Here is a 20,648-nt window from a genome sequence, read left to right as displayed (position 1 = left end):
TGTACCAGCCCAACATAGCAACATGTAGAGTAGAAGGCAATCATCAGGTACCATGAAGATCTATAATTAAATTAATGATGATGGTAATAGTCAAAGATATCCCCACATCTTCAGTCTTGTTTTTGCTGAGATTTTCCTCTTTTTCTACCTCCTTCTCTTAGGGAAACTACATGAGTTGACATGTTTCAGAATGATCTTATAAACCTTGTAAAAGTATTATATGCTATGTGACAAGCAATGCCCTTTTCTTAATAATGGCTAAAACACAAAATCTTCCAAAGTTCAGTCATTGAAAATACTGGAAGGAAAATCTCTACAAGGAGAAGCCAAGTAAATGACCTTAATTCTTTCACCTCCATTTTCATCTCCCTTTGGGAAGATTTGTGCTGTCCTACTTTGAATTATGCTGGGTACAAAACTCTGGCCAAATGTGAACAACATATTCTTCCTTGCGTCTCCTTAGGACAGAAGAAATAGGTGGTCATTTTGAAAACTTCACCAAATAGTAAGATAGAGTAAAAAATTACAGAACATAGCAAATTAAAAACAAAAAACCACAAAAGATGTAAGTTTTGATTATGAAATAATTATAACTATACAGCAACCTTAAAGGATTAGATCCACTTTGCAAGCATGGTTTCCTTCCCTTTCATCTTCTTGCCTCTATATGACAGGGCATCTCATTTACCATCACAAAAGAGCTATTTTCCTGACATACTGACTCATCCTTGGACCAAAGTTTAGGAGCCTGGTTTAAATGTCTCAGACTAACTGAGGTCTTCTCATGCAGTTCAGGTTTCTAACCTGAGCTGTATACCTTATTTATCCATAGTAGATTACTGGAATTATTATAATTCACACAATGAGTTACCCAAACCTTTCTGGCTGAGGTTAACAGATTGTGCTAACTTCTTGAGCATCTGTGAGGAAGTGATCTAAAAGGTTACCACCATCATCATCAATATCCTCATCATTTCAAAATGACCCTAATCGTATCACTATAACACATACACAGGAACAACAGAATAGTAATCTCAGAGAAACACATAAGATATGAAGAAGGAAAAAATATGAGCAATCCTGGAGGAAAAAATTATGACCTCCTACACTCTGTTAGAAAAGAGTTTAGTCATTTTTTTCCTAAAAAAAAAAAAAAGGACAATTAAATTAAAAGAGAGAATTAAAACTAAAATGAAGGTGAGCTAGAATTTGGAAAGGTGAAGTAATGTTTCATCAATTCGCCTAACCAGATATATTAAATTTTTTTTCAATACTTGTTAATAAAAACCAAAAGGAAAAAACAATCTCTCATTTTAAACAAAGAAAATCATATTGGTATGCTTCCATGTTTTTCTTTCAAGTGTCAGGATTTTAGAGTCAAGGGGCGCCTGGGTGGCTCAGTCGTTAAGCATCTGCCTTCGGCTCAGGTCATGATCCTAGGGTCCTGGGATCGAGCCCCATATCGGGCTCCCCACTCCACGGGAAGCCTGCTTCTCCCTCTCCCATTCCCCCTGCTTGTGTTCCCTCTCTTGATGTGTCTCTCTCTGTCAAATAAATAAATAAAAATCTTAAAAAAAAAAAAAGATTTTAGAGTCAAAACATTGCCTATCAATTGTTGGCTCATCAGCAGGGCTTATTGATTTTAAATTAAATTCAATAAATACTCAGCACTATGCTAGACGGTAGGTGAATAATAGTAAGAAGAAAGCATTTCACATGCCTTCAGGAGTTCATAGGCCAGTGGGAAAGACAGAACAATTATTAGAACCATTACCTAGGAATACATTTTTTAAGGTTTGAGAATGAGTAATTATTTGCATACTTATTATTTATCGAAACTGTTTTTAGAAATGAGTTTATTCCTTAAAAATTCTTCCCTCTATACTTTGTTATGTTGCTCTGGTGAGTTGAACTTTACAGAGTCTTCACTTCATTTAGCATTATTAGTGAGTACATTTAATGGAGAGAAAAAAGCATTAGGTGAATGTTAATGATCTCAGTGTATAAAAAAAGATTGCATCATAATTAGCTGGATTTTCTTTCTTCTTTTGAAGTGCAATGATTCAAGGAGAATTTTTCTTAATATTTCAAATCAGTCATATTTGAATTCCAAAATTAAAATGCCAGCCAGCTGCAAATCTACAAGCAACAGTTGCATTATGAAGCCTTTATTATTAGAGACATATTAGATACCCAAATTTCAAGTCATAACATTTCAGTAAAATACATAATGTGTAGTTTCCTTTAATAAAATATTTTGTATAGAAATAGCAAAATATTTTTATACAAAGTAGAGGGTCTGTCATCACTTCTATTTGCAAAGGATGAAAACTGTCAATAAGTCCTGTTTGCAAGAGCATCTTGGGTTCTAATAGTCAGGGAAGTAATAAAGAGGTCAAAAGAGCAGTTATGAAATAAATGAATATGTTTTCCCAGATGCCACTTGAGGGAGAACACTTTGGAAAATCCAAAGGAAATAAGAAACTTAAATTGAGATTGTCAAGGCTGAGAAAGCCACTGGTGGAGGCATAAATATAATCATCAAACACAGCTATTTATTATAAAATCATGTTAGGGGAGTGCCTCGGGGGTGCATTTGATTTTGGCTCAGGTCGTGATCTCAGGGTTGTGAGATCAAGCCCCAGGTCAGGCTCTGTGCTCAGCACTCAGTCTGATTAAGACTTTCTCTTCCTTTCCCCCTACTCCTCCTCCACTCCCCTGCCCCCCCCCCATTCCTTTAAGTTCTCTCTCTCTCTCTAAAATAAATAAATCTTTAAAAAAAGATAAAATCATGTTGGCTTCAAACTCATTCTGAAAGGAGAGATGGGATTCTGTGGGCTCCTGTTTCAGGGAGTGGAATTGAGGTTTTTTGTTTTTGTTTTTGTTTTGTTTTGTTTTTAACCCAGAGATCCATTGCTTAACTTGTTTCTCTTCTCAAAGGGCAATTCTGAGAGCTGTGATACTTTTTCCCACCCAGGCCACTCCTTTTAACCACCTAGTTCCATTTTCCAAATATACAGCACTGAATCCACCATAAAACTATTTTATCCTTCATTAAGTGCTGTTTGCAGCTCAGTACTGAATAGAAATATAATGTCCCTGACTTCAAGGAACTTATAATCTACTTAAGGAGGCAAGAGATATATGCATAAAAGACACAGTATAGGGCAAGCCAGGCAGTATTCATAGAAACTGACATTGTCAAAGAGATGGTCTTTAATTGGACTTTAGGGATGGTAGAATGGACATTCTTGGCTCCGCAACTAATATTCATTACCTACTTTCCCATTACTAACAGCATCTAGACTTTAACTTGGATAATATCCTCTACTCTAAGCTCAAGTACTTTGAAGGAAGCTTATCCCACATCCACATCAAGCTTCAGGAGGAGTTGTGGTTGGTTTAATCCAGTCATTAGCACACTCCATTTCCCCTGGTCACATCACTGTTCAGTTGGGGCTATGGGTAGGGGATGGGGGAGAGGAGGATATGACCCAATCAAGGTGAGTTTCAGGAATCTTGTTTAGAATGCTGGAAAGTATCTCTCTCTTCCTCCAACAACAAGGTGAAGCCTGGGACCATTACAGCCATCTTTCCAGATGTCAGTCAGCTTAAGGGCCAAGGAAATATATGGAGGAGGGCACTGGCAAGAGAACTGCAAAGAAACAGAGGTAGAGCCACTGGATCAAGCCAATCTGAAACCTGTTTTACCACTAGACCAATATATTTCCTTATTATTTAACCTAGTCTAAGTTGGTCTTTTGTATCATGTAGCTGAAAGCCTTCTGATTCAGATGGCTACATTTCAGATAAGTAAAGAGGCTGGGGTGTTCTGGGCATAAGTGATACTGAAGAGATGGAAATAAGTCAGAAACCCCTTGAAGATAGAGAATAGACTAATATGTTTGGGGTGGAGGGTCTATAGAATATAATTGTCAGGGCAAGTGTAAGGAAACATTGAAAACTCAGGGTATGGATTTTGGACTTGTTTTGTAGGCAGGGTCAATTAATGAGTTTTGATTGGGAAATGTCAGAATAACATTTATCGAGCACTTACAATGTGCCAGGCTTTATACATGTATTACCCCATTTAATTATTGAAATCTTTAATGAGGTGCTCTCTCTTTTCCTGTTTGACAGATGAGGTACATGCTTAGTAACATGATTGGCAATTGGCAGAGCTGAGATTAGAATACTTGCATTCTGACGTTAGGGCTGATATCCTTAACTATTGCTTTAGTGTGCCTCCTTCATGTAATAATAAAAGTGATGCTTTTTAAATAATTTATTTATTTATTTGACAGAGAAAGAGAGAGCACAAGCAGGGGGAGTGGCAGAGGCAGAGGGAGAAGCAGGTCCCCCGCTGAGCAGGGAACCCGATGCAGGACACAATCCCAGGACCTTGAGATCATGACTTGAGCCAAAGGCAGCCACTTAACCAACCAACCAACCAGCCACCCAGGCACCCAAAAGTGATGCTTTTAAAAGGTTAATCTTCGAGTGGTGTGTGGAATGATTTGGAGGGAAGAATAGAAAGGAGTGAAGCAAGGAAAAGTAGTTCTGGCACAAAGTTTTAGAACTGAAGAGAACACAGTGATTATCTTGTCCAGTTCTATTCATTTTATAGAGGAATTTAGGGTTCAGAGATTGTGACACCTGAGATGACATAACTAACTAGTGGTACACTGACTCAAAGTCCAGTGGTTTTTCTTCCACAACATACTTAGGATACTGTAATTATTTGAGTGGGATGTGATAATAACCTAAGTTAGAGTGGTGGTAGTGAGAAGAATTTATCTTTGAGATATTATAAAGAAATAATAGTATGTAGGGGCTGATTAGATGTAAGCAAAACATAAGGAATAATTACAGATATTTTTGACATTTCTGCTCCAGAAGATCTGGGGGGAAATGATGACTCCAGTGATAGAAAAGTGGAAGTCAGAAAAGGAACTTTATTTTTTTTGTTGAGGAAGGGAGTCGTGGATAAATTCTGTTTTAGGCATATTAAGTTTGAGGCGGTAGTGGAACCCTCAAGTATAAGTGCTGTACAGACAGTTGAGTATGAAGGACTGAAGTTGGAGATACAATTTTATTTATTTTTATTTATTTTTTTAAGATTTTATTTGACACAGAGAGTGAGAGCGAGCACACGCAAAAGTTAGGCAGAGAGGCAGGCAGAGGGGGAGGGAGAAGCAGGTGCCCAGCTGAGCAGAGAGCCTGATGGGGGTGCTCCTGGGATCATGACCTGAGCGGAAGGCAGACGCTTAACCAACTGAGCCACCCATGCGCCCCAGAGATACAATTTTAGATACTAGTTTCATTGAGGTAGTCATTGAAACCACAGTTTTCTCATTAAACATAAAGTAAGAGTAAAACAGGGATGCTTTCTTTCTTTATTGGTAAGTTGTCTGTTGCTATGGGGAAAAGCCCTAGAACAGACTCCATCTTTAAACCGTTGTACTCAGTTCTTCCTTCTTGTCTAAACTACTCATGGCAGGCGTTCCTGGGTGGCTCAGTCAGTTAAGCATCTGATTCTTGGTTTTGGATCAGGTCATGATCTCAAGGTTCCACACTCAGCACAGAGTCTGCTTGAGATTCTTCCTCTCCCTCTCTCTTTGCCCCCTCCCCCTGCTCATGCTCTCACTTGCTCTCTCTCAGATAAATAAATCTTTAAACTACTCATGGCAATTGCATGAAGCTTTACAATGAAGCCTTATTTATCCATTGCTTACATATGGGGAATGTGTCTGTTACCATTCTCATGCACTTACTTACAAATGAGCTCATTTTCTCAAGGGTGTTATAATCTTGAGACATCTTCTGGGATTTCCAAACACTGGTGGTGTCTCTCAAAGGAAAATGATGTTGTTGAGCCTGCCAAGATTTCCTCACCTTCAACGTGGTTTTCAAATGTTACCATTTCTTAATTCCTTGACTGTTGGGTAAAAAAAAATATTAAAAAATCTTATAAAATGATATATTTTATTTAAAAGAAATAAAAAAATAAAGACATTGGGATGCTTTTTATGTTGATTCCCTGCAATACAGATGCTGAACTGATCCTTTATCATGCTGTGGAATAGAAATTTCTTCTAAGGTGAAAATGTTCTATACTGGTACTCTGCAATATGTAGCCACTGGCCACATATATAGCTATTGAGTGCTTGAAATGTGACTAGTGTAACTGAAGAACTGAATTTCTAATGTTATTTAATTTTAATTAATATAATAATAAATTGATTTAAATCTAAATAGCCACATGTGGCTAGTGTGGCTATGGCTAGTGGCTACCATGTTGGACAACATAGTTCTAGATCCATCTGAGACTGTTACAGGGTTAAATAGAACAATAGCCAAAGATGGCTATAGCCAAACAAGTGTGTTTTTATGGTCTTTTCTTATTTTGCGGATGTAGTTCAATACTGATTTAATGAGATTTTCTATCTTTAAATCAAATTGAGACTACTGGATTCTTGTGTGGACTCCTCTCTCTCCCTCACCTGTCACAACTGATTGGTCATCAAGTCCTATTCATCCTACATCTTAGAAATATTCTAAAGACACCCCCTCCTTTCCATCTCCATTACCGTGGTTCAGGTTCTATGTGACCTCCATTATTTCAATAGCTTCCTCATTTTTCTCTTTAGCACCACTCTTGCTTCTGTTCATTTCACTTCCTACCTGTTCATAGAGTAACCTTTCCTAAAAACAATCTTACCATATCACTTTCCTACTTTATTTATTTTATTTTATTTTTTTAAAGATTTTATTTATTTATTTGACAGAGAAAGACACAGCGAGAGAGGGAACACAAACAGGGAGTGGGAGAGGGAGAAGCAGACTCCCTGCCGAGCAGGGAGCCCGATGCGGGACTCGATCCAGGGACTCCAGGATCATGACCTGAGCCGAAGGCAGTCACTTAACCAACTGAGCCACCCAGGCGCCCACTTTCCTACTTTAGAATACACTTCACACTTAAAATGTGGTCCATGGATCAGTGGTATGCGAGGCATCACTTGGAGCTCACTAGATATGTAGACTTTCAGGCTCTACCCAAAACCAAGTGAATCTGAATCTGCATTTTAATGAAATCTACAAAGGTGATTTTTATGCACATTCAAGTTTGGGAAGCACTATTGCAGGATGAAGTCCAACTCCTTACCATATCTTAGAGGTTGTTTCCAGCCTCATTTGCAGCAACCGCCCCTTCCCAACCTCTTAAAACCCACACAAAGTCATACAAAATAATTTGTTTTTCTGCCTAAATAACCTTTCTTTCAAAACCCATTTGAAAATTTTCTATGGTTTTGGGGTACCTGGGTGGCTCAGTCCGTTAAGCAGCTGCCTTCAGCTCAGGTCATGATTCCAGGGTCTTGGGATCGAGTTCCTCATCAGGCTCCCTGCTCAGTGGGAAGCTTGCTTCTCCCTCTCCCTCTGCCCCTCTCTCCACTCATGCTTTCTCTCTCTCTCAAATAAATAAATAAATAAATAAATAAATAAATAAATAAATAAATAAAATCTTTAAAAAAAACAAAAAAAATCTGAAAATTTTCTATGGTTTCTCATAAAAGGTAAGTATATCCTCTCTTTGTACTCCCACAGAATTATATAGATACCTCTCTTATAGCGTGTACCACAATGGATTATAAATATTTGTGCCTCATGCTAGACTTATGAAGTTTTTGAGGGAGACATTATTTCTTGAGAAATACAGCTATGTTCTTCTCAGTAGTTCCTGGTACATGCTTGCTGTTTGAGTGATACGTTTTGGAAGTGTTAGATAATGGTAGTATTTTATAGAATCATTACATTTGAAAGGTAGAAAGAATCTCACTGATCACCTGGTAGAAGAATTTTATTTTATAAGAGAAAAACCAAAGCTCCCAAAGTTGAATAACTTCTCCAAAATTATTGGCATGGTGACATTTTCTCTATATATGAGGCGCCCTATAAAATACCCAGCCAATAAATATGATAAATCTATTACTCTCTCTGGTATTTGGATGAACTAAATTATCACTAAGGTAAAGACTCTAATAGACTTGAATTAGTCTTGATCTCTTCTGCTAATCTTTTCTTCACCTTTCCCTTGTGGGAAATGACAGGACTCTGTTCTATCTCCCTTTCAGTTTAGTGTTATATGATGCTAATCAGAAAGATAGTGAAGTAATTAGGGAGGCAGTACCATCAGTACAAAGCTGATAGTAAGCTTTGCCTCTCCTTCCATCAGATCTAGGAGGCAGTTTCTTGAATTTCAGTGTCTGGCAGAGTAAAGGACATGGACGAAAGCATTTGGATCAGGCACCATCTAGATAAGGCTACAGTGATCCTCACAGGCAGAGGCAGACATCTGAAATATACAGCAGCCAGTTCATGTTGCAGAAGATCAACCCATTCCGTGTCTCCGAAAGCCACAATTTTGTTGGAAATCTTAGATTGCAGGCTATTCCTAAGTCATTAGATTTTGGCCAACACTTCCACAATCACTTCCTACATGTTTTCAAATAAACAACTATTATCTTTGCTTCCATTTGGGAAGATTGTTATTTCTTTATCTTCTTGCACTGTATTTTAGCCTATGTGGATGACATCTATAACCATTATTATGCTTATCTTACAAATCCTAGGCTGTTTGATCCATTTTTGCCATGAATCTGCATTAGAAGATGGGCTCAGTATTCTTGGTATTCCTATTTCTGGATTCCAGAAGGAGTCAAAATCTTGTCCTAGGGGAGAGTATAATCTAATCAGAGGGGTTTTACTCTTTTCTAATGGAGAATTCGTTAACTCTATTTCAATCAAATTTATTAAATGTCTAGAATGTAGTATGGTAAATACATGATGGTTATGACACAGACCTTTATCTTGGAACACACTGTTTGAATTGAAATAGATTTTCTATACCCATTACATATTGTCCATCTGAGCCCAGTTCATATTGCACCAAGTGTGGCACAACCACAAAATCTGATGGGCAAACTGGGGTACTTTTGAGAGTGAAAGGAGTTGTAATTAGTAATTACCCCTGATCCACAGATTACACAAGGGCTGTCCTGGGCAAGCTGGGATAGTGTCAGGCAAACTGGAACATACGGTCACCTTAACTACACATTAGTTTCTGTTATAATTGTTTTTTTTTTTTTTTTTTTGCCATTTTAAGTGTGACAGTTTGGGTTAAATATAACTATCTTATGATGTCTGTTATACGTTAAATATTGCAGTAAAAGTTTACTCGTATTTTAGTCAGGGAAACAATATATGCATATAACCATATTAAGCAATTGTGTGTAGTGGCATTAATTTTGGACAGGGAGCTGGGAGACCTCGATTTGAAAATTTGCCTTGGAATTCAAGCTCTTCCTCCAGTCAAATCAATTAACCTCTCAGGGTGTTTTCTAACCTGTGAAATGGAGTGATACTAATTCTTCATGGGATGGTGTGAGAAGGTGGTAAAAAATGTGAAAGCAGCTAACCTGGTATGTATCAAATAATAAATGCTTGAGAAAAGGTTATCTGAGTTTGTTGATTCTCCAGTTTAATGAAAGTCAGCCAGAATGGAAGCTAGAGACTCTTATTCTTTTGCTAAAAACTTTTGTTATGAAGGATTTTTTACTGTCTTCCATGACTACTTTTGCTCCATTCACACCCCCATCTATATTATTTTGAAGCAAATCTCAGATATCGCATCCAGTAATTTCATCCATAGGTATTTTAGTATGTATCACTAGGGAATCTTTATTTTTTAATATCATCACAGTATCATTATTAACCTAAAAAACCAATAATTACCTATTATTATCAAATACCTTGCTACTGTACAAATTTCCAGTTCTCTCAAAAGTTTTTCCAGTCTTTTTTTAAAAATCAAGGTCCAAATGAGGTTCATGTAATTCTTGGATGAGGTCTGTTAGGTTTCATTTAAAGTATAGATCCTCCCTCCAGCTCTTTATTTTTTCCATGTAATGTATTTTGCTAAAAAACCTGAATTTCATTCCACATATTACATGGTGCAGTTTAATATGGTCCTTTGTTCTCGGTGTTTCCTGTAATTGATAGGTGGAACCAGAAGATGTTCAAATTCAGGTTTTTTTTTTTTTTTTTTCCTTTTTTTGCAAGACAACTTCACAGGTTGTGTTGTGTTCTGTGTTCTTCTATCAGGAAGCACATAATGCCTGGCTGATTATCTTTTATGATGTTAGCAGCTGTTGCTATTTAATTGCTATAATGCCTAGATCCATTTGTTCATTAGGGATTTTTAATTTATTTCTGATCTCATAAAATTCACTTGTTTTTTTACTTCTATAAGTGGTCAGAGTTGTAACTAAGATGAAGGTATAATTAAGAAAATAGTAACATCAGTTATGCCTCTATGTCCCAATCTCTAATATTGTCCTTTTTCACTTTAAAGATGTGCTCCCTGACTGCTAGGAGGGAATAAAAATAGAAATAACTTTATAATGCTATAAATGAAAGATGATTAGAATATGATTTTCCCAGATCCTTTTAATATAAATGACTCTATGGGTTTTATGACATAATAATTAAGAAATAACCTCCTACATGGCTAAATACACAAAAAGTAATTAATAAAGCTTAGCTACACCAATATCCACTAAATTTTTCATTACTTCTTGGCCTCAAATCCCAATAATTAAACTGTACTAATCTTGAGCTTCTTTTCTAGGAATAAACAATGTATTCTTTCTCTGATGCTTGCTCTTTTGTTATCCCTAATATAATACTGTTATTTTAATTAAAATGACAGTATGGTCCTATAACCACAGCTAAGTACTATGTGTTGCTTTTCCAATAATGCTGATTAACTTTTGGTGAACCAGTCATATTCTTCCACACAGTTCCTGGTCAAGGAATAACATGTTGTCATTTGACAACTGGCAAGATGAACAGTCAGCTGTGGCCACTGCACTGACTGACTCACCCAGGGATTTAAACCATGACCTTGGCCTCATTATCATGCTGTTTTAATCTACTGAGTAAAATGGCCCGAAAAATGAATTCTGGAGACAGGAGGTAAAAACTCTGGTATTGTGTCTCCAAGCCCACTGCACATCTGTGTCCTTTCCGTAATTCGATTAGCAGCTGTTTTGGATGTGGATGAGGAATTGAAGGCAGGATATTCTCCTGAAAATTAAAGCTGATCATGTCAGTCCTGTGCATAAAAAAACCCTCCACTGCCTGTCCAAGGACTATAGGGCAAGTTCAAATTCTTCATCACAGCATATAAGGTTGTAGCATAATCTTCCTACAACCTATTTCTCCGGCTTTATGTCTTGCTACAGTTCTCTGCCTCTTTCCCCGCATACTCCAGTAACAGTGATTTTTCTCATTACTTTGTGACCACTCATGTAATTGTGGAGCATATATTTATTGAGCCCCTATAACATATAAGATAGTTTGGCAGGCCGTGGGGAAACTGGAGTGGAAGGCATATTCCTTGCTCTTAAAGAATTCATGGTGTAGTTGAGGCTACAGAGAAGGAAGTAAATGCTTACAATGCCATGTGACAAGTGCTATCTGTGAGCAAGGTCTGGGCAGTGCTGAGAGAGCCCGGGCTAAAATGTTGGAAAGAGGAGAAAGGGAGGGATGAGCATATGAAGACAAAGAAGATAACTGACTGAGAAGAGGGTTATGGGAGAGGGAGTAGAAAGTCACAGAAATGAGAAACTACACATTCAGTAAAGTGCATCAAGGTTGTCATGGCTGCAGAGGGGAATATGTTGGTAGGCTGGATTGGAGAAAAGCCTAGAGGTAGGCAGGAGATGAACTGTAAAGGAACCTATATACCTTGACAAAGTTTAGATCTTACTTCTCTGTACCTGTGTTTCCCTCTTTTGAGAATGCTTTTTCCCCTTTCTCCTGCCCAACTTAAACCAATAATGATGACAAATTCTCTCTCCAGAAATTCATTCAACAGGTGTTTGTTGGAACACCTACAATGTGCTATGTACTGTCTAGGTGTTTGGGCTACATGAGTAAAAATCCTGCTCTGTGCATATGCTTATGTTCCAGTAGAGGGAAGTTGATAACTAATGATATACATTAGTATTGGGATATTAGTGAACGTGCAGTAAAAGTTGTCAGAGAACGGCCAGTGCTATGGAAAAAAGAAAAGTAGGGTACAGTAATGGAGACTGGAGCAACCAGGGAGCAGTGGGGCAGGCTGGAATATTAAACAGGATGAATAACTGAGCAAAAGTTTGAAGGAGCAGAGGAAGTCAGCAAGTGAATACTTCAGCGAAGAGTGTTCTAGGCAGAGGGAACAGCTAGAGGAAAGCCTGAAAGAAAGTAGTGGATGAGGTCAGAGAGATTATGTGGGACTTGTAGGCCAATTAAAGAGTTTAACTTTGACTTACTGAATATGGAGAGCCACCACAAGATTTTGACCAGTGGAGTGATATGATTTGATTCATGTTTTAGGAGGCTTGCTCTTCATGCTGTGTTGAGAAAAGACTGTAGAGTTGCAAGGATACAAGCAGGGAGATCTGTTAGGAGAAACTATAGAAATACCAACCACCTACATATATTCATGTACAGTAAGAAAGCTGCAATGATTTCAATGATTTCAGGGAGCCAGATAATCTTAGCAGAGTGCTGAGTCCTCAGTAGATTCTAGTGATTAGTTTATGATTTTAGTTTAGATATGCTTCATATGACTTATTTAGTAGATTACAAGTAGCTCTTACTCACATGTAAAAATTAAAGTCCACAGACTTAAAGGCTTTACAAACTTGTGTCCCTATCGGAATTGAAGAAAGGACTTGCACTTTGGAGTTAGTGTGTAGCCTGTCAAGAGGACCTTGAGAATTCAATGATGAAGACGGTCAGTTACTTCTAAAGTTAAGAACAATCAGTTTGAACTCAACCTCAAATTCATATATTTGAGGGACATGCCCAAGCAAAACATATGCCATACAGGATACAGTAAGATATGATAAGCATTTTAAGTAAATACAAAACCAGAACAAACAAAACAAAATGCCTCTAAGCTCCAGACTATAGATCAAAAGATAGAGATCTTTTGAAGGATAGAGGTATTTTGAAGGTACTTTTAGTTCTGAGCATAGCAATCTTATATTAAGTTGGGCCTATTACTTTGAAAAGTAGCCCATTAAAAATTCTATGTGATATATATATATTTTAAAGATTTTATTTATTTGACAGACACAGCAAGAGAAGGAACACAAGCAGGGGGAGTGTGAGAGGGAGAAGCAGGCTTCCCGCCGAGCAGAGGGCCCGATGTGGGGCTCAATCCCAGGACCCTGGGACCATGACCTGAGCCGAAGGCAGACGCTTAATGACTGAGCCACCCAGGCGCCCCTCTATGTGATATTTTATCCATATGATATATAGTCTGACCCATTTTTATCTTGGAAAGATACATGAATCAAGGTAGAAGATGATTTTAAGATACTTCCTGAGGATTCCCTTTAATAGGAAAATCATGTGTTGTAGTAAAGAAATGTAAAAATGAAACACAGTAAGATCACTCACTTCTGTTTCAATCCTGTAAGAAGTCAGCTGTCCCCATGATACCATCTCCTGTGCATTGTATTTCACAGTGTCTCCAGGGAGGTGAGAGGCAGTGGGGGTGCAGGGAAACACAGCCACTGGCACCCCGCATGCTGTGTTACTGGTAGAAAATAGTGCAGGGTCCAGGATGTGGCTCTACTGTAAAGGGAACACCGAAACTGTTTAATTTGGACAACCGCTTTTAAGTTTACCTTTACGTACTCAACCTAAAATAACTAAAAGAAGTGTTCTTCTTGTTCTCCGCCTCCCAGTTCCTCCTGTTTTCTATTTTGCGATGCTCACGGTGTAATTCTGAACCTTTGTTGTACATTAGTCACTTAGGGAGTGTCAAAATATACCCATGACCAGGCCAGGGTCCTAACCCCAGAGATTGATTCATTTGATCTAGGGTTGGACCCAGGTGGTATTTTTGAAAAGTGACCCAGATAATTTTAATGTGCAGCCAGGGTTGAAAACCACCATGGTTTCACACTGGAGTAAAAATATCTAGGTTCTAGTTGTAGTGCTGCCATTACTAGGTGGCTGATTTTTAAGTCTTCAATTTCCCGTAGGATGACGAGGCTGGCTTAGAGATTTATTAAGTTCTCTAACTCTCAACTAAAACAAAAATTTTTTTATTATTATGTTATGTTAATCACCATACATTACATCATTAGTTTTTGATGTAGTAAATTGGGATACATATGATCTCTTCTAGTTTGCTTAGCTCTAAAAAGATGAAAAAGGAATCATTTGGAGTATGCTCTTTTGGTTTGAAGCAAGGGAGTTAAAAAAACAAGAGCACTTAAGTAAACTTTTCCTTCTTCCCTCTTCCCAATTACAAGGCATGGGAGAAAAGAAACACAGACATTTAAGCTTAGAAGTCACAAGAGACTTCTAGGGCTGCTTTGTCTGTCCCCAGCTCTCTTAAATTGGGAGTTAGTCATATGGTACCTGGGGAACAGAGGCAGGAGGGAGAGTGCTTACTACACACCAAGAAGGTAAATATAATACAACCCCCAAAGGCCTTACACTACTCATCTGACCATAATCTGGCTTGGTACTAAACACTGCAAGTGTGGAAGGTGAGGTAGGGGTGTGCACATAATACACACACACACACACACACACACTCCCCAACTCTCTTGTGGAGAGCGCCCAGAAGAGGATGGTCACTAGTGATGCACCCCCAGTCAGGGCCATGGGGCCTCTCCTCCACCCCTCCCAGTTCGCTCCCAGTCTTGCCCCCACCCGGAGGGTTGTCCGGACTGCGCACAGCTGGGTCCAGAGAAGGCGGCGGCAGCCACTGCCATTCTCCCTCAGCTGGTTCTCTGTATCTTTCACTGAATCCATCTCTGTGCCTCTAAAAACAGACGCAGACGTTAACCTGATCCCCTTGTTTCTCTGCCTCTTCTCTCTAGACGAGGCCCCCCAGGAAGGGCCAAATAGACCGCAGCCCTTGGCCCAGGCTCAGGCTCATTCTCACCCACCGGATTATCCTAGCACCCTCACGGCTTCCCGGCTCCTCTTCATCCTCACACCTCTCCCAGACAAACCCTAACTCCCCCAATCTCATATCCCTACTTCTCTGCGCTCTCCCATGTTGTCCCCTCAGTACCTCTCCACGCATTCTTGGCCAAAAGCCCTCAGTTTTCCAGAACTTCCTCATCCTCCCCTCCCCACCCCCCACCTCCTGCACAGGGTTCCTGGTCCTCGACATCACCTGCACTCCCTACTTGCTCATAGCTCCCTCTCCCTCCTTTTAAGGAAACCTGGCGAGCCCCCTCACCCCCGGCACCCAAGGGGACCCTCCTTCCAGGACCCCACCCATGACACCTCGGGAGCCCCTCCACGCACTCACTCTTACACCTCCAAGCCCGACACCTGGACATCCTCTCCCTTATTCCGAACAGTTCCCTCCTTTCTAAAACCAGAGGTGCCCCCACTTCCCAGTCGCACCCCATCTCCTCCCCTGCCCCCAGGCTCCCACTCCTTTACCGCCCGACCCGACCCCCAGGGCGCCCCCATCTACCAAGGCTCACTGTTCGCCCCGACTCTCGACTCCTCAGGCGCCCCCTCACAGGCTCTCGTTCTCCAGCGCCCCCCGAAAACTCGCTCCCCACCCCCCCTCCCCGCCCGCCCCCAGCCCACAGGTCGCGCTCGGGAGGGGTGCTCGCCGTGCCCTGGCCTGGGCGGCCGGGAGGTGACGCGGCCCCCGCGGGAGGAGCCCGGGAGGCGGAGGGGCGGAGGAGGCGCTGGCGGCGGCACCGAGCGGCGGCGGCAGCAGCGGCAGCGGCGTAGGGAGTCGGCCCTCGGCGCCGACTCCAGGGAGCCAAGGGGCGGCGGCGGCTGAGGGTCCGCCGGCAGGCGCGTGATGAGGAAGCACCAGCGCCCGACCGTGCTACGCGTCGGAGCTCGCTCGGATCCGGGCGTTGGCAGCCGATGGGCCCCGGGAATCTCCGCCGCGAGCCCTTGTCATCCCCTCCTCGCTTTCGCTTCTCCGCTCTAGCCTGGAGCGGTCTCCGGCGGCCGTCCTCGGCCCCGCGGCCCTCTCCCGGCTGTTTCTGGAGGGGTCCTCCCTCCGCGGCGCCTGGAAGCCCAGTGACGCGTCAGTCGGCGGGACAGCTGAGCTGCTTCTCTGGGAAATTAGCCCCTGTTTCCTTACTACCCTCTCGGCTCCCGCCCCGGCGGCCCCTCCGGCTGGCAGGACGCTGCCTCCCAGCGCCTGGAGCGAGTCCCCGGGACTCCCCCAGGGGGCTACTTCGCAGCTTACCCCTTTCCCCTCCGCGGCGGCGCGCGCCCCCGCCGGACACACTCGCGCCCCGGCCGGCGCGCCGCCCTCCCGCCCGCTCCTTCCAGTCACCCCACCCTTAGCCGTCCCCGCCACCTTACTCCACCACCCTCCCCCGCCGCTCCGCGCACACCGCGTCCCGGCCCGGCCTCCCGCTCTCTCTGCCAAACCGCTCACTTGCCAGCCCTTCGCCCCCGGGAAGAAGAAACATTTCCCGGAGCGCACTCCTCAGCCCTCACTACCCCCGCGCTCGCCCTCTCGCCCGTCCCCCCGCCCCGGCTCTTTCTTTCTTGGGGGAGGGGGGCTGTCGCCTCGGATTGAAGGCCATTGATTTGTATGTATTTGTCCCAGCGCCGGAGGCTGCCCCAGCCGCCCGCGCGGGTGCCGCCGCCGCCGCCAGTGGAGTTGCCTCCCTGCTTCCCTAGGGTGGTTAAGCTCCACCAAACATGTCGGCTCCTGTCGGGCCGCGGGGCCGCCCGGCTCCCACCCCGGCGGCTTCTCAGCCGCCCCTGCAGCCCGAGATGCCCGACCTCAGCCACCTCACGGAGGAGGAGAGGAAAATCATCCTGGCCGTCATGGATCGGCAGAAGAAAGAAGAGGAGAAGGAGCAGTCGGTGCTCAAGTAAGGACCCGGCTCCATCTTCCCCCCTCCCTCCCTCCCCTCCGCCCCCACGGCGGCTGCCCTGCGGCCGCCTGCGCGCCGGGGATCGCCGCCCTCCCTCCAGCCGGCGGCGCCTGGGCCACGAGGGTTGCGGCCGGCGCCGGCCGCCGGGGCTGCTTTCTGGGTGTCAGAGTGCGGGGGTGTGTGTCGGGGAGGGAGGGCGCCGAGGCCGGTTGAGATGAGGATGGCGAGCCCTTGGACGCTGTAATTTTCCCGGGCGTCCTTCCGACTTCCCTCGCGGGCCAGTTGGGCTCCAGGGCCCCCACGGGGCTGAAGCTGAACCCAGGCTCCGCGCGTCCCCTCTCCCTTCCAGCCGCCCCGGTGCGGAGGCAGTGACTGGGGCAGTGAATCCAATATGGCCGTGCACAGGTGCTCCCCGGCCGGGACCCGGGCGAAGGCGCGCCGCCGGGGATGCGGGCGCAGCCGGAGCGCCTAGTCCGGCGTTTCCGCAGGGCGGCTCTGCCTCCAACGCGGAGACGAGCAGAGCTGCCCACGGTCGCTGCAGGCAGGAGGGCGGCGGTGCAGGCGAGGGGCCTAAGCTCTGGCATGTGTCGGGTGGGTGTGCGGCCGCCGCCATCTTCCAGCCCCTCCCCCTCGGCGGGTTCTAACACCCTGCACTCTGCTGCTCTTTCTGTTTGCAACTAGTAAATCTGTTTAATCCTGAGGAGACTCTGAAGAGGCTCCCTTTCCTACCATTACTGCAGTTTGGGATGCTTCCTACCTTGCGAAGTTCTAGTACTCGTGTTCATAGTGTAGGCAGCCAGGATTTTGACGAGGGTGGGATAGTAAAAGCAGCACCCAGGCATCGGTTTAGCGCTGTGTAACTTCAGCACCAGGGAACTGTCCAGACATATACAGCTTCGAGACTCCTTTTCTTTCAGTCTAGCAAAGAGATTTGTTTCTACAGGTTTGCTTTTAAATGTTTTATGGGCATTTGATTTCTCAGTTACTGTATGAAAGAGATTGTGCAGAAGACGCGTAACCTTTTTATGTTTTTCCAACTCAACTTTTTTCTTTTTACTTGAAATGAATTATGTACTAAGAGATTAACTTGTACAGTTTATATGTTAAAGGTGGGATGGTTCTGCGTGTTATCAAATACACTTTTCCCATATTCTCCACAGAAACACACAATTGAAAGAGTAGAGTTCCTCTATGAAGGAACTAATACATGACCTCTAATCATGTAAATTTTAAAAACAGGTTGTTCAATTCAGTATTCTTTAATACATTTATAAAGAAACAAGTTTCTGTCTATACATATATATTTTCATATTTTAATGAAAAATACTATAAATTGTGGTAACAAATGTATCAAATATCTGAGAAAAATACAATTTCTAAAAAAATATTGAAGCGCTAAGAGAGCAAATGTTCCTGACATATTAACTGGAATAAAGAAGAATTACTTTTTCAAAGCTAATTTCTGGGTTTGGAGACTTGTTTGGGAATATGATTTATTAGTAGGCTTGGGAAATGAAAAACGGTTAAGAGATTAAGTAGCTTATTTTAACTAATGGAGGAATAAAGCATTATTTTTAAAAGCTTTATGAGCATTCTACTCACTTTGCTTTAACTATATATACTGACAATACCAAGCTTTTGATAACTTAGAGTGTGATATTCAGATATATGAATCTATACTTTTTACTATAATTGCAATAAAATTAGTGGTGCCAAAATGATGTCAAATAAAATGTAGTTTTATTTCTTTGACCCACATATTTAAATGTACAATGTGTTTTTATTTCTTTGTAGTAGGCTAAATCGTAGTATTTACTGGCTAGTTCACTCTTGTGCTGATATATAGAAATGTAAACCAACTTTTGAATACTAAATTAAGAATTACTCAGAGTGACCAGTATATTACATTAGGAAAATGTTGTGAAAGGTTTTTTCACGTAGGTATATTATATACATTACATTTCTATGTAAACCTACATACTATGCAAATACATATAATGTTCATGCATTCATAATTGCATAGTTTAGGTAAAAACATTCTCTAAACATATACTCATACAGTCTATGAAATTACATTGATGAAAAATCTGTTCATATTTATTTTAAATATCTTTTTGCATTTCTACCTAATAGTCTTGGAAGGAGTCATACCTCAAAGTGGCCTATATGGTTTCAGAATTATTTTTATATTCATTTTAACAAGAAGTTTTTTGGAGGTTAAAGCATAAAACATTTAATTTTAAATGTTGTTTAAAAATGTTTTTGGCTTTTGTAATAAAGTAAGATGAGGCAAGGAAAATGAGGAAAAGAATAGACTTTATGATAGAATTATAATAAAGATAGTTTTGAAGAATTTTATAATTTATTAAGTAATATTATATTGGGTATTAAGTTATAAATACTATGTATAAGAAAAAATAATACTAGTATTCTTCAATGATTACTATTTCTCATTAAGTTTTAGGGACTGTTCATCTGGTCAAGACTATATTATCCTTTGTTTTTCTTTAGTAATGTCCATTTAATTGCATGTTAACATCTATTCTGAGAGAAGGTCATGGGCAGAGAGAAGCTGAAAATCAAATTCATGTCTGCTGCTTGTAACAACTATATTAGAAGATAAGTTTGATGTGTGAAAAACTGAAACCATTGGATGAAAATATTTTCATACTAAGTATTCATACAGAGTGGGGTGTGCATACCAAAGTACATCACAAGATGATATGTTGGGGTACAGGAAGAGAATATTAAAACTTCTATTTCTATTTGAAAAAGAAATCGTTTTACTGATATTTAATATATAGTTTGACAATATTAAGATACATATAATTTGTGAATAAATACACACGTATTAAGAAGTTCATGCCTGAGATATTTTTAATGAGAGAGGTGAGCAATCAAAGGAGATTGAGACCACTATTGAGACCATTACTATAGTAATCTCTCTCTTTGGGAAGAGATTAATTAAGAACTATTTATATTTAATTATTAGCAATTTCTTCAAAGCCTTGCTGAACATCCACATACTCAAGAAATCTTCTGTCACCATCAAGTAATTTCATTTTACATGGAATTGAGATACTAAAAGTTTGGAAGCATTTTATATCTCAGTAGATCCCTCAATAGATCAGTAATTACTTTTTTTATCCTTACATGAAAATCCTTTTATAGTTTTAGTTTTGATAACTCAATCTACTGGTAAAATCTATAATGTTCTTTTACTTATTAATATTTTTAAGTCTTGTCTTTCAAGATTGTAAGCTTCTTGAGGGCAAGAATAAAAATGTACTCTTCTTTGAAGTTTCTGTTTTGCAGCATCTTTAACACCTACACATATTAGGTACCTAATAAGTAATGTTGCTATGACTTGTGGTAATGTTAATGAGGCAGATTACAAATTTTGTTGGGAAAATGAAGAATGATTTCTTTGAAATTAAAGCATAATTTATTAAGTTTGTATTTTTCAGTGAGGTTTTGTTGTTGTTGTGGTGGTATTGTGAAAAAAATGCATGAGAAAAGCAAAACCACTGAAATCAATAGAAAAGTATTCATTCAATAAATATTTATTGAGTTTCTACTAGTGCATATTATAGTCTTTCAGATGAGAGTTTTTTTATATCAAATTAGAAATTATGTTTCTTGATGTATAAATTATCTTTTTATTCTTAGTTTGGATTTTCTGTTAATGTCAAAGAGATA

General features: G+C 41.1%; 1 protein-coding gene and 1 long non-coding RNA gene across 3 annotated transcripts in view; one reads left to right on the top strand and one right to left on the bottom strand.

The window, feature by feature from the left end:
* Positions 1 to 2,751: 2,751 nt before the first annotated feature.
* On the bottom strand, positions 2,752 to 15,765 carry LOC135364081 (uncharacterized). Its single transcript, XR_010410558.1, has 3 exons — positions 13,516 to 15,765; positions 5,775 to 5,938; positions 2,752 to 3,655 (listed from the first exon to the last, which is right to left on the bottom strand). It is a non-coding gene; the product is annotated as an uncharacterized LOC135364081 (long non-coding RNA).
* Positions 15,766 to 15,819: 54 nt separating this feature from the next.
* Positions 15,820 to 20,648, top strand: part of RIMS2 (regulating synaptic membrane exocytosis 2) — a 581,950-nt gene continuing 577,121 nt past the window's right edge. For both annotated transcript variants that reach the window (XM_064588000.1, XM_064588001.1), the window contains exon 1: positions 15,820 to 16,946. In XM_064588000.1, coding sequence (XP_064444070.1) covers positions 16,771 to 16,946 — 176 coding nt within the window. In that variant the 5' untranslated portion in view covers positions 15,820 to 16,770. The remainder of the gene's footprint in view (positions 16,947 to 20,648) is intronic.

This window comes from Mirounga angustirostris, unplaced genomic scaffold (assembly GCF_029215605.1).
Source record: "Mirounga angustirostris isolate CCGP_5_RB_7025 unplaced genomic scaffold, mMirAng1.0.hap1 SCAF_4, whole genome shotgun sequence".
Taxonomy (NCBI): domain Eukaryota; kingdom Metazoa; phylum Chordata; class Mammalia; order Carnivora; family Phocidae; genus Mirounga; species Mirounga angustirostris.
This window is presented reverse-complemented; position numbering and strand designations above follow the sequence as displayed.